This window comes from Phascolarctos cinereus, unplaced genomic scaffold (assembly GCF_003287225.1).
Source record: "Phascolarctos cinereus isolate Bilbo 61053 unplaced genomic scaffold, phaCin_HiC Scaffold_5;HRSCAF=322, whole genome shotgun sequence".
NCBI classification, from domain to species: Eukaryota; Metazoa; Chordata; class Mammalia; order Diprotodontia; family Phascolarctidae; genus Phascolarctos; species Phascolarctos cinereus.
The window spans coordinates 368,104,830-368,117,778 of record NW_027555958.1 but is presented as its reverse complement, the minus strand read 5'-3'; the positions used below and the strand labels follow the sequence as shown (position 1 = coordinate 368,117,778).

The 12,949-nt window shown below is 33.9% G+C and overlaps 1 protein-coding gene across 1 annotated transcript in view; it reads right to left on the bottom strand.

The window, feature by feature from the left end:
* Positions 1–200: 200 nt before the first annotated feature.
* The window catches only part of NSL1 (NSL1 component of MIS12 kinetochore complex), a 29,666-nt gene continuing 16,917 nt past the window's right edge, over positions 201–12,949 (bottom strand). The window contains exons 5-6 of the mRNA XM_021007903.2: positions 2,318–2,385; positions 201–1,078 (exon numbers count right to left, since the gene is read on the bottom strand). Coding sequence (XP_020863562.1) covers positions 806–1,078; positions 2,318–2,385 — 341 coding nt within the window. The 3' untranslated portion in view covers positions 201–805. The remainder of the gene's footprint in view (positions 1,079–2,317; positions 2,386–12,949) is intronic.

Here is a 12,949-nt window from a genome sequence, read left to right as displayed (position 1 = left end):
TTTTCTCTACAATACTTCAAAATTATTTCTATTAATTTCTTAATTATTTATTATTAATTAATTATTATTAATATTAATCTGACATGAATACCTCACCTAGAATTAAACAGAACTATAAAATTTGATAACAGTCCACAGTCAAATGCTATTTGAAGATTAAAAGCTTTATAAAATATAAAAATATACACGTAGCACAGGAAAACACTGGAGTCTTCTTTTATTTACAAGAATACGGTCTGAATAAATATAAGTAACCTTTGAAAGTTTTACACAAAAATACCAATCCATTAAGTCCAAAAAAGCCAAATTAAGTGGAATAGGAGTAACACTATTAATACCATTTCCCCACCTAGGCATTAATTTGTAACATCAAAATTACATCTGTTGCTCATAACTGATGATTCCTTTTCAGTAGGTTAAACAAGTCAATTGTTGTTAAGCTATCTTTATAAAAAGATATAATTCATGGAAGTGTAACAGTTTACTTCAACCATGAAATTCCATGAAAATAACCATGACAACAAAAAAAGATGGTACCTGAGAATACAGAACATTTGCAACATCACTGCTTACTGATGGCCATCATACTCCAACTCAAACAAAACAAAATTTTCATCTTGTTGCAGATGAAATGGTGAATTAAGAAATATATACATTATATCATGTTTATTGGTTGGTTATACAGCTATCATATTTGCTTAAAGCACAACTGGATGAAGAAATCAATTTATTTCCTATAAAGTTCCAGCTAGGCTTAATGCTGCAGATAAAGCCCGTTTACCACTTCCAAACAAACAGGAGCATCTCATGAATCAATTCTCATTTGCAGCAATGGATACTGCTTTCTCTGTGGAGAGTTTTTTGGTCTTTTTCTCTTCAGTACTATGTTAGTGGTTTTCCTGGCATTAGTCTCTGTTGGGCTGGTTTCTACTTGTGTTATAAAACTCTCAGGTTTTACAGCTTCTTTCGTGTGGCTGCCAGAGAAAACTTCTTGGTGGAGCCTCTGAAGTTGTAGAATGGGCTGCATCGTTAGAACTTTGGAGAACCCATCTGCTTGCTCAATCAACACTGGCAAGGACTTAAAAAAACAAAATAATGATACTTCAAGTTAATTCTCAGTGAAAGAAAAACACAACACCCTAGATTCCACACCTATCAGGCTACAGCCATTCTAGGAAAAATATGATTAGGTAGGGTATTTTCTTCAATTTACCAAGAGACTCCATCAATGCTAGCTGAGAAACTGCAGTAAAAAGCTATAAAACCTTGATAAATGAATACTTGAAAATAAGCTTATAAAAAAATCAGCTTGGGGAAAGTACTATAGTAATCTGTAACACTGTATTTTTTTGGACCTGGGAACATAATCATGAAAGAAATCACTGAAAGAAAAAAAAAGCAAAGGTAATGCCAATATTGAAGAACTTAGTTTACTGCTAAGATACATTTTACAACTTTCCACTAGAAAGATGGGCATCAGTTCTTTAACAATACAGGCAGGTAAAAAATTTCAGAACCAAGGTGTTTCAGATAACAACCTCAAGTTAGCTAGATAGCTAAGAGATTTAATCCACTGCATGCAAGTACCAAAAGGAAGTTATGGTTTTTTAGGCAATCAGTTTAAATCACATCAGAGATTAAAAGATTTAAGCTAACCTCTGAAGCTGCCACAACTGAAGCAACAGTTAATACTTAACCAGGAGAAATACTGAATAGTCAAATTTCTAATAAAATATTATATAAAGAACTTTTCAATTCATTTTATATACTTTAGGTTCTAGGGAGTATTTGCTTTTTATTTTGGATGAAGTAATTCAATAATACAAGCTATGATAGTATTGTGAAAAATCAATAAAAAACCAACACACTTCAGAACAACCACTGACTATGGAGTCAAACCTTAACTGCGTGTTAGTGTCAGCTGGTGGTATAATGGATGGAGCACTGGCCTGGGCCTGGAATCAAGAAGACCTGAGTTTAAATCTGGCCTCAGACACTTACTAGCTGTGTGACACTGGGCAAGTCACTCAAACTCTGCCTCAGTTTCTTCAACTGTAAAACAGGGATAATAATAGCTCCTACAAATGAAATATTTGTAAAATGCTTAGCGCAGAGCCTGGCATATAACCAGTACTATATAAATGTTTATTCCCTTCCTTTCCCCATCCTTCCCTCTTACACAAATGCAGAAAAATCAAGTAAAAAAAAAACTCCTGAGAATTTCTACAAAAACAGACTCTAAAAATATGTGTCATGAATTTTCAAAGAGACCACCAAGTCGCATATCTTCCATTTAAAAGCAACATATGGCTTTTACCTTCATTACTTCAGTAATCTGCTTGGTAGCTGTTTCTCCTCTGCATTTCAAATTTTCCATGTGAGATTCTGCAACGAAAGCCCCAAATACCACTTTATTTCTTTTCCAAAAGAAAACACACCGAATAAAAGGCCACTGGAAAATTTCTTAACAGATATTCACCTTAATTTGATATCTCTTACAATGCTAATATTGACTAAAGTAAAAATTAACTAACTACCCAAGGCTACAAAAGATTTTATGCCATCATAATAAAATTAACAGTGGCAAACACAAGTGGCAGATTGCAACAGCTATACAAAGATGAATCTTCAGAATATAAGCACATAAAAGGGCAGGGAATCAGTCTTATGTTTTTTTAAACAGCAGCTATTAGAACATGCAGCACATTGTGATAATGATATAACACTGCTTAAGAGTGATCAAATTTTAAGGAAATATATGCTAAAATATGAGTCAAAAATTAGTAATAATATTTAAATTTGGTCTCTTCTTTCCATATATACACATAGACTCCTTACACATAATAATTAATAATACTAAGCAACATTTGAATTTGACATGCAAAATCCCACATAGAACAGTATTTCCAGTTATATTAACACTGCTATTTGTTCCTTGTCCCTAAGTGGCTAAATTTCTTTTTAATTCTGAGGCCAGGTTTTTCCCCCTTACATTTCTGTCTCGGCTTAGTCACTTACTAGTTCTAGACTAGTTACCACCTCTTCATGCTGCAAGTTCCTCATCTATGTGCCTTGCATTTAACAAGAATTGTAAAACAATATTTGTTGAATATTGTTGAATTTCTTTCAAGAAATTATCAAGGAAAACTGCCCTGATATTCTAAAACTAGAGGGTAAAATAGAAATCGAAAGAATCCACAGATCACCTCCTGAAAGAGATCCCCAAAGGAAAATTCCTAGGAATATTGTAGCCAAATTCCAGAGTTCCCAGGTCAAGGAGAAAATATTGCCAGCAGCCAGAAAGAAACAATTCAAGTATTGTGGAAACACAATCAGTATAACACAGGATTTAGCAGCTTCTACATTAAGGGACCACAGGGCTTGGAATATGATATTCCAGAGGGCAAAGGAGATAGACAGGATTACAGCCAAGAATCACCTACCCAGCAAAACTGAGTTTAATCCTTCAGGGGAAAAATTGGACATTCAGTGAAAAAGAGGACATTCAAGCATTCTTGATGAAAAGACCAGAGCTGAATAGAAAATCTGACTTTCAAATACAAGACTCAAGAGAAGCATGAAGAGGTAAACAGGAAAGAGAAATCATAAGGGACTTGGATGCCTGGCAGTTCAGCTAAAGAAAGGACCTCAGTGTCCGGTACCTTGTCTTAGCAGGTGATCTTCAGAATCTTCCCAAGACAATTAAAATGGAAGCAGTTCAATTTTCTGCCATGGCACTGTCCATTATCCAAAATCCGTGTGAGAGAGATAACGCTTCTCCATATGTAAAATTTCAAGTATATGGAGAAAGTTGGTTTACCTTTCATGTTCTATAGGCTACTATTCAAAATTCTACTGTTCCATTAATTATAATACTAATATCAACATGATCACTTAAATGAATCAAAGGTCACAAGCAAACTTAAAAAACAAATCACATATGCATGAAAAAAATAAGACAAATTTCTAAGATAGGAAGAAAATTCCTTCCTAGCCAAAAAAAAATAATTGAAATGAAAACTCAGAAGAGAAACTATTATTTTCTGAATGAAATTGATCAAAATGACTTTTTTATTAGAGATTATACATTAATAATAAATATAAGAAACTATATTTCAAAACTATTAAATGTTAAATTAGATGACTTCTGTAGCATCCTTTAATTCAAAAATTCTGCAATTAAAGCATTTAATTTAAATACATAAGTGATTACACTAAATTCTAACAGAAAAGCCCAAAATGTATAAACTTTTCACTAGACAGAAGACCTTTCACGTTAAGGAAATTCCACTAAATCTCTTTCTTTAAAAAGCTTAAATGACCCCTTACGAATCTTTTTATTTAAGGTACAGGTAACACCATAAACTTAGGAACAAGGCCTAAATATAGTCAAATATCTGACTCATACCATGACAGAAGATAGACCCCCTAAAGAGAACAAGTATTTTTGGTGTTGCTATATTCCTATCTTGGTGTGGTGGTGGTAGGGTAGAAAAAATGTTCACAGCGCATCTGTCTTCTCAGCTAGGATCACACAATAGGTAAAAACGTAAACGTTGACCAGGTTAGGTTACCAAGTTAACCCACAAAGATCCACTTAATTCATAATATTTATGAAATATAGCACATGCAATAGTATTGTATTATTCACCATGCCTAGAATGCCCTCTCCTCACTTCCATCTCGCAGAATCCTTAGCTTCCTCTAAGGCTCAAGTGTGACGACCTAACAAGAGGCCAATCCTGATTCCCCCAATCACTTTGTAATTATTTTGTATATAATTTCTATTTACTTATCCATGTTAATGTTATCTCTCCTGCCCCCACTTCCACCCTACAATTAGCCCCTTTAGGACTTTTACCTTTCCAGCCTAGCACCTGGCACATAGTAGGCACTAATAAAAGCTTGCTGAATTAAATTATGGGTTAAACAGGCTTTTGTAGGGGAATGAATTTTGAATTTGAAACAACCAACTTACAAATAGACTTTTGGAACACAACACATTGCCTGTAAATGATGTGCCAGTGACTTAATAGATTTTGCTACTAAGAAAAGGAAATATATAGATCTAAGACTGCTGTTTGCAATGTCAGCAAAAGAACCAGAAGCATCATGTCCTATTATTGAGAACCAAAGTTAGTTCTTTACGTATCACTACATATTCCATTAAGGATTAAGAAGTGTGTCTCATCAGTTACTAATTTCAAGATAAGGAATGATTTAAAAGGAATAAGATATGGAAGCAGCCTTTAAGATGGCCTAAAGACCATGAAAGCTGTTTTTTTAAAATAGCTTACCAAGGAGGACTAAATGCTGCCATTCACTATCTAAATAGCAGACTAATGTACTGTTACTTTAAAAAGTATCTTGGGTCTTAAAAATGTGGAAGTTGAGTGCTACCCCTGAGAAAATTGTTTTCCCCAGTTATTGGCTTTCCAAAACAAAGGGAAATGAAAAAGTGGAAATGAAAGATTGAGCAACTGAACTAGTTTTGCTTTCAGGACAATGAAGGCCTTCAAGGAGAGGCTGTCAGATGACCCACCTCCAAGGACCCATGTAACACTTCAACTATATGCTCTGATTCATTTACTAATCTGGGAAACATGAACTTCTAAGAGGCTACACAAATACATAAACTCAGCAAAAGTGCTCAACCACGTACTTCCTTTCCATTTCCAACTATATTTGATTAATATGACCAAGCAAGTATTAATTTTGGACTCATTTCAAAAGTGGTAACTAAAGCTACAAATAAACAATAGAAAGTAGTACCACTGGTGATAATGAAACAAACAAAATTATTTATTACTTCCTAATGAATAATCCTCAGTTGAATGTGCCTTGTAGGAATTTTGAGATAATAAACACTATGTTATGGACTTCCAAAGAGACTGATACTTCTTATATTTTCCATGATTTCAATAATTTTTTAAAAACCCTGTCAAAAAATTCCCACTTAAAGTTTTCCTTTATGTTTACTTCAAAGTTTTAATTCTCATCTAAACTACATTTAGGTGACTTTAAGTTTTATTCTATTTGTGATGCCAATATGTTAAAATACACTGGTGAAGGAGTTGAACCTATATAACCAGATGAATTTTATAACAATCTATAAACTGATTAGTAACAAAAAAACTGACAACATACAAAAATCTTCTCATGGTAGTACATTAAAAAAATAGTGTCATTCTCTAAGAAAGTCTGTTGCATTTTAAAAATAATATATGGGTAAACTGTATAATACATGGCTCAACAACCATTTTGATGTTGTACAAAATTACAATGAAGTACTTTCAACCACTACATTTAGAAAACTGAAGTCTCAGGACAGCTAGGTGGCGCAGTGGATAGAGCACCAACCCTGGAGTAAGGAGGCCCTGAGCTCAAATTGGGCCTCAGACACATAACACTTAGTAGCTGTGTGACTCTGGGCAAGTCACTTAACCCCAACTGCCTCACAAAAAACCAAAACCAAAACAAAAAAACTGAACTCTTTTCAATCAAATATGCTAAGAGGTTTCAGTTCAATTTTGTCAACTATACCAACAACTTAAAGAGTGAACTAAAATTTTTAATTCAAAATTAATAACTTCCACAAAGTTACAAGATACAAAATAAACTCACATAAATCATCAGCATCTCTGTAAATTACCAATAAAACATAAAAGAGATAGAAAAATTTTATTCAAAATAACTTACAGAATGGGTCAAATATTTGGGAGTCTCCTTATCAAGGCACACACAAAGGAACACAACTACCAAAATTCTACAGAAATAGACAGACCTAAATATTAATTGCTCATGCTTAGACCATGCCAATATAACAAAAATGACAATATTAATTTACCTATTCAGTGCCACATCATTCAAAAAACTACCAAAGGATTACTTTATCGAACTTAGGAAAATAGTAACAAACATCATCTGGAGGAACAAAAGGTCAAGAATATCTTCTCAAGAGAAAAACAATGGGAAAAAAGGGGCCCTTGAAGTACCATATCTCAAAAGATACTACACAGTAGTGATGATCAAAACAATTTGGTTTTGGTTAAAGAAGTCGACGAATCCATCACATTAGGTACAAAACATACAGAAGCAGACAAATTTAGTAGAGTACAGTACTCAATAAGCCCAAAGAACCCCTACCACTCTGTGAAATAACTATTTGACAAAATCTGCTTATAAAAAATAGTCCGGCAGAAATTCTGTTTGCACTTCACCCCACATACTAAAATAAGTGCCAAAAGGGGACATGACATCAATATAAAAGGTCACATTATAAACAACTTAGAGGAGGGACAAAGGAAATACTCTTTCTCTTACAGATATGGATAGGGGAAGAATTCATGGCTACACAAGGGATAGAGAGGATTATAAACAATAATATGGACAATTTTTATTACACAAAATTTAAAAAGTCTTATATAAACAAAATCAATGAAGTTAAAATTATAAAGAAAATTAATTGAGAAAAATCTTTAGAGCAATTTTCTTTGATACTAAAGGTTAAATATCCAAGATCCATAAGGAACTGATTCAAATATGTAAGAACTTAGAAATTCAATTATGTAAATAACTGGAAATAAAAGAAAGTGTACTTTCCTTATCTCTCCCTCTTTTTCACCCTTAATATTGCCTATGACCAGCACTACAAGAGGAAGATCAGCTAGAGACAGAAGAGCAGAGAGGGATGGGGAATGAGATTATATAGAGCAAGTGAGGATGGTGGCAGAGCAGATGATCTTTTTCCCTACCACCTGTCAGGTCCCTTGAACATTATTACCCTCACCTCACTGGCATTAGAAAGAAGAAGTACAGCTCAATGAGGGTCAAAATAGAGTGAGGAATAAAAGGGAGGATGTCCTAGGCAGAAGCAAGAAGGTGTGTTCTTATAGCAGTTAAGCTAGGGTAATCAGCTCATCTAAAGGAGTTATATATTCTAGTCAGCTACATAAATGCATGTTGGGAGTCTTCTACGTAGAAACATTCTATATAGAATCTTCCAAGTAGAATATTACATTAAAAAAGGTATTTAAAATTACAAATTAAAACTATGTAAGTAAACCAAGGACCTAAATAATCACTGACAGGTTCTGTCCCTTCTAAGAGTATAGAAAAAGCCCTGTGACTACAGGATACAAAGTTCAACATGGGTCACTGGGAAGGATTGATTCCTTCTCCCTGAAGCATGAATCTTAAATGGGTAGTGACTTGTCAAACCTGAAAATCAATATCCCACTATGGTGATTCACAGGGAAACAAATGACACTGTCAAAACAAACCTAGATATTCTCTCTAGAGATCATAAAATCCTGGGCAGGAAACTTAAGACTTTCCAGGAACAGGTGATATTTTCATCACTGCTATGGACTGAGGGAAGAGACTTTAAAAGAGAAGCAGATGTGGAAAGTAAAAATCTGATTTCAATGGTGTCAGAGAATGAGATTTGGATTTCCAAACAAGAAATTTATATATAAAACATACAAATTACAGACTCTTGGCCAGAAATTAAGAATATTTAATGAGGACCAGGAATAATATATTTGCCTTGAGATTTGAAGGTCTGATGAAGAGTATTCAAAAGCCAAAATGGAAGGGAAAAGAACAAATTTCTCATATTACAATTTTTAAGCCAGATATCACAAAAGATATGACATTCAAAGAAAAAATATTAATAAAAGTATTCAGTAAATTCACAGGAGACATATCTAAGAAGAATACCAAAAGTATTCATAAGTCACAGATTTCATACAAAAATGCGAAAAACTTAGGCAGACAGCAAAGGTGAATTAAACCTCTTACTACAAAGAGGTAAGTATAGCCTCAGGTATCACCGCAATTTGATTAGGACAAATGACTAAAATGGCAGTGGAAGGGCATACTTCATTCAAAAAAGGAAATATATAAAAGTGGTACTTTAGTGACATACAAAAAAGACAAAAATCCATAACTTAAGTGGGGAAGCACAGTGGGAAACTTTTGGGTAAGGATCAAAAGAGAAACAAAAGTTTGTTGTTGAAAAGTTTGTTTGAAACAAAATAAGCCCTTTTAAAAAATAATATTTCTAAATTAGTACAATATAGGAATGCCATGGAAATAATTCACATAGATCTTAGCAAAGCTTCTGATAAAGTATCTCATTCTTGTGAAGAAAGTGGAGAGATTATAGATAATAACATAAATTAGATGAACTCAGACTTGGATAGCTGGACCAGTTGTTCAGCTGGAATAACTGTTAATGGTTACATCAGTATGGTAGGAGGTTTCCAGTTGAGTGCCTCAGGGATCTGTGCTTGGCCTTGTGCTATTTAATGTTTTTAGCAAATGCTTGGATAAAGACAAACATGGTGTGCTTACCAAATTTGCAGTTGACACAAAACTCAGAAGTATATCTAGCACAGTGAATGACAGTCAGGATCCAAAAGGATCCTGAAAGGTTAGAGTACTGAGTATATAATGATGATGATGATGATGATGATGATGATGATGATGACGATGACAACGACATTAGCTAACATTTATATAGTACTTGCTATGCGCTAAATACTTCGCAATTATTAGCTCATTTGATCCTCAAAACAATTCTGGGAGGTAGGTGCCATTATTATCCCCATTTTACAGACAACGAAGCTACAGCAAACAGGTGTTAAGTAACTTGCCCAGAGTTGCACAGCTAGTGTTTGAGGCCAAATTAGAATTCAGGTCTCCCTGACTCCAGACTCCATGCTCTATCTACTGTACTACCTAGCCGCCCAATAAGCTCTAATAAGATGAAATAAGATCTAACAAGATCTAATAAGATGAAGGATAGATATAAAGTCTTGGGTATAAAATGGGATAGGGTGAGGTAGATAAACAGCAATTTTTCTGGAAAAAAAAATGTTAAGTTTTAGTAGACTATAAAGTCAATGAGTCAGCAATATGACTGTGGAAGCCAAAAAAGCAAATGTGATCTCAGGTTACATTAAGAGTGACACAGGTGGGATGATCTGTACCTTGTTCTTTCCCAAAGGATTTTAATTTATTCTGCTAGGTTCTATTTGGAAAGGTTTTCCTTCCATGTAGTAGTAGGAAGCAGAACAGCCCAGCTCCCTCCCATAACTACTCCAAAAAGAGTACCAGACCAAGAAGTGATTGGGAGTTCAGCCCACTGGAAAGTGACCAGGGCAGGAACTACAGCTCTCTTGCTGAATGCAGAATGGAATCTAGGATTCAATCCTTGAGCACAGACCAGGGGTGAACCTAAAGCTATATCTCTGACCCTGGAGAGGAATCATGGATTCATGCCACAGTTGAATAACTAGGGCAGGGATTATGGGTTGTAGGAGTAGGGGCAGCTTGCAGTTCTCAAGGGATCACAGACTCAGAAAAGTAACATGAAATAGGAATGTGTCTGCAGCCAGGCCAAAGGCAAGCAACCAGGGAAAAATGACTGCAGCCTAGGGGGTGCTTAAGGTGGTGTTGCTCTAAAGCTGCAGAGCCTGCCAGTGAGCTGACAGGATCCGGAGCCAGCAAACTATTTAGGGGCAAGTCTACAGTTGTACTGCCCACACCCAAACCAAAGACCAGAATCTGCAAAATTTTAAAAAGGAGGGGAGTAATCAGACCATGGCCTTTATCAAGCCACTTATGGCCTGGTGTATTTTTGCAGCTCCCTGGCCAGAATCACCCCTATACAGAAACTGATCTTGACACAAAGTGCCAATTCAGGAAGTCTGAAAGAATGAGTAAATAAAAAAAGACACCAATTAAAAGAGCTATTATGGAGACAGGGATCCCCAATACATAAATACAGAAGAAAAGCTAATTCCAAAACACCAACAAGAAAGCCTCAAAGAAAAACACAGGTTTGCCATGAGATGGATTCCAGGAAAAAAACAGATTCTTTAAAAAAAAAGTTTTAAATCAGTATTATAAATGAAATAAGATCTCTAGAGAAAGTAGTTGGAAAAGAAATGAGAACAATGGAGAAAAGACTTTTAAAGATAATCAAAAGCATAGTACAATAGGTATAAATTCTAATCCGAGTAACAGACTTCCTGACAATTAGAACGAACCAAACAGAAATTAATGACTCCTTAAGACAACCAAGAAATATTAAAATAAAGTCAAAAGATCAAAAAAAGAAGGAAATGTAAGATATTTGACATATACTGGAAAACACATCAAGGAGACATAATGTAAGAATTACTGTTCTACCTAAAAACTATGAACAAAAAAAAGGGCCTGAATATATTTCATAAAAAAAACGAAAAATGCGCTGTAAAAAATAAAGAATGAGACAATTTCAGAGAAAACTGGAAAGACTTAAATGAACAGAATGAAGTGAGAGAAACCAGAAGAATTTTATAACACTATAAAAACAAAAGAATTTGAAAGACCTAAGAACTTTGATCAAAGCAAAGATCAACTATGATTCTAGAAAAGTGATTATAAAGAATGAAATTCACTTTCTGACAGAAAAGTGAGAAACTAAATATGATGAATCAAACACACATTTTTGACACAGCCAATATGGGGAATTTGTTTTGCCTGACTATGTATTTGTTACAAGAGTTTTGGGTTTTTTTTAAGTTTTTTTTTTTCAAATGGTAGCAGAAGGTGAGAGGAAAGAAAAATTAATTCTTGATAATCTAAAAGAAATTAAAAAAAGAAATCATGAAAAAAAAATTCCACAGGCAAAATATAAGCATTAAAAGAATCCTCCCACTTACCCAAAATGAAGACATCTAGAAACATAACAGCCAAAAACCCTGAGCTTTCAGGTCAACAAAAAAATTCTGAAAGCAGTCAGAAAGAAACAGTTCAAGCATGATAAAATCACAGGCAGAATCACACAAGGTTTAGCCACTACCACTCACTATACAGGAGCTGGAAGCTTGGAAAACTATATTTCAAAAGACAAAAAATAAAGCCTTACAACAAAGAGTAACTTACCCAGCAAAACTGATTATAAGCCTACAGCGACAAAAAAAAATCAGACTTTAATGAAAAAGAGGACCTTTCAAGCATCCCTAATGAATACAGCTTGCTGGGTAAAAACTTTGAAATACATATAAACATGGGAGTCAAGAGGAAGGACTTCATAAAGATGACATATTTACATCCTAATAGGGGAGGGGGAGGCAGTGAAACAAGTATTCTCTTAGAATCCTATCATCAGGGATCATAGAAGGAGTCAAGATAGAGGGCCTTGGAGTACATTTGTTATGTTTTAATGATTTTAATATAAGAAAGAAAAAAAGGGAGGGAGAAGATATATATTACATATTATGGAGAAACAAGGGTAGGTGAGCTTATTATCTCACATCATCAGATAATATAAGTAGAAGACTACAAAAAAAGAAGAAAGATGTAGAGACAAGTAGCACCTGAACTTCATTTTCATCAAAGAAGAATAGAATATATTCAGAGAACTGGGAGCAGAAATACATTTACGTTTTACTTGAAAATCAAAAAATAGATGAACAAACTTGAAAGCAAAAAAACAGCTAAAAAAAGCTTTTCTTTAAAAAAAGGACAACAGGCATGAACTTAGCTAATTTGATTTTTTAAAAGAAACAAAAAGCAATTATCAAAAATGAAAATGGAAAATTTGTAACAAATGAAGTAGAAACTGAGAAATGTATTAGAAATAATTTTACCCAACTATATGCCAATAAAACCAATAAATTAAACAAATGGATAAATACTTTAAAATATATAAAATGTCCATGTTAACAAAAGAAAGAGAATTTATATAACCCAGTATCAGAAAAAGAAATTGAATTAGCCATAAATGAACATTCAAAGAAAAAAAATCCAAGATCTGATGTATTTACAAGTGAATTTTATCAAACATCAAAGAACAAGTAATTCAAATATTATATAAACTGAAAAATAAGAAAAGGAACCTTTCCAATCTTATTCTATGAAACAAATACTATCTTGATACCTAAACTAAGGAGAG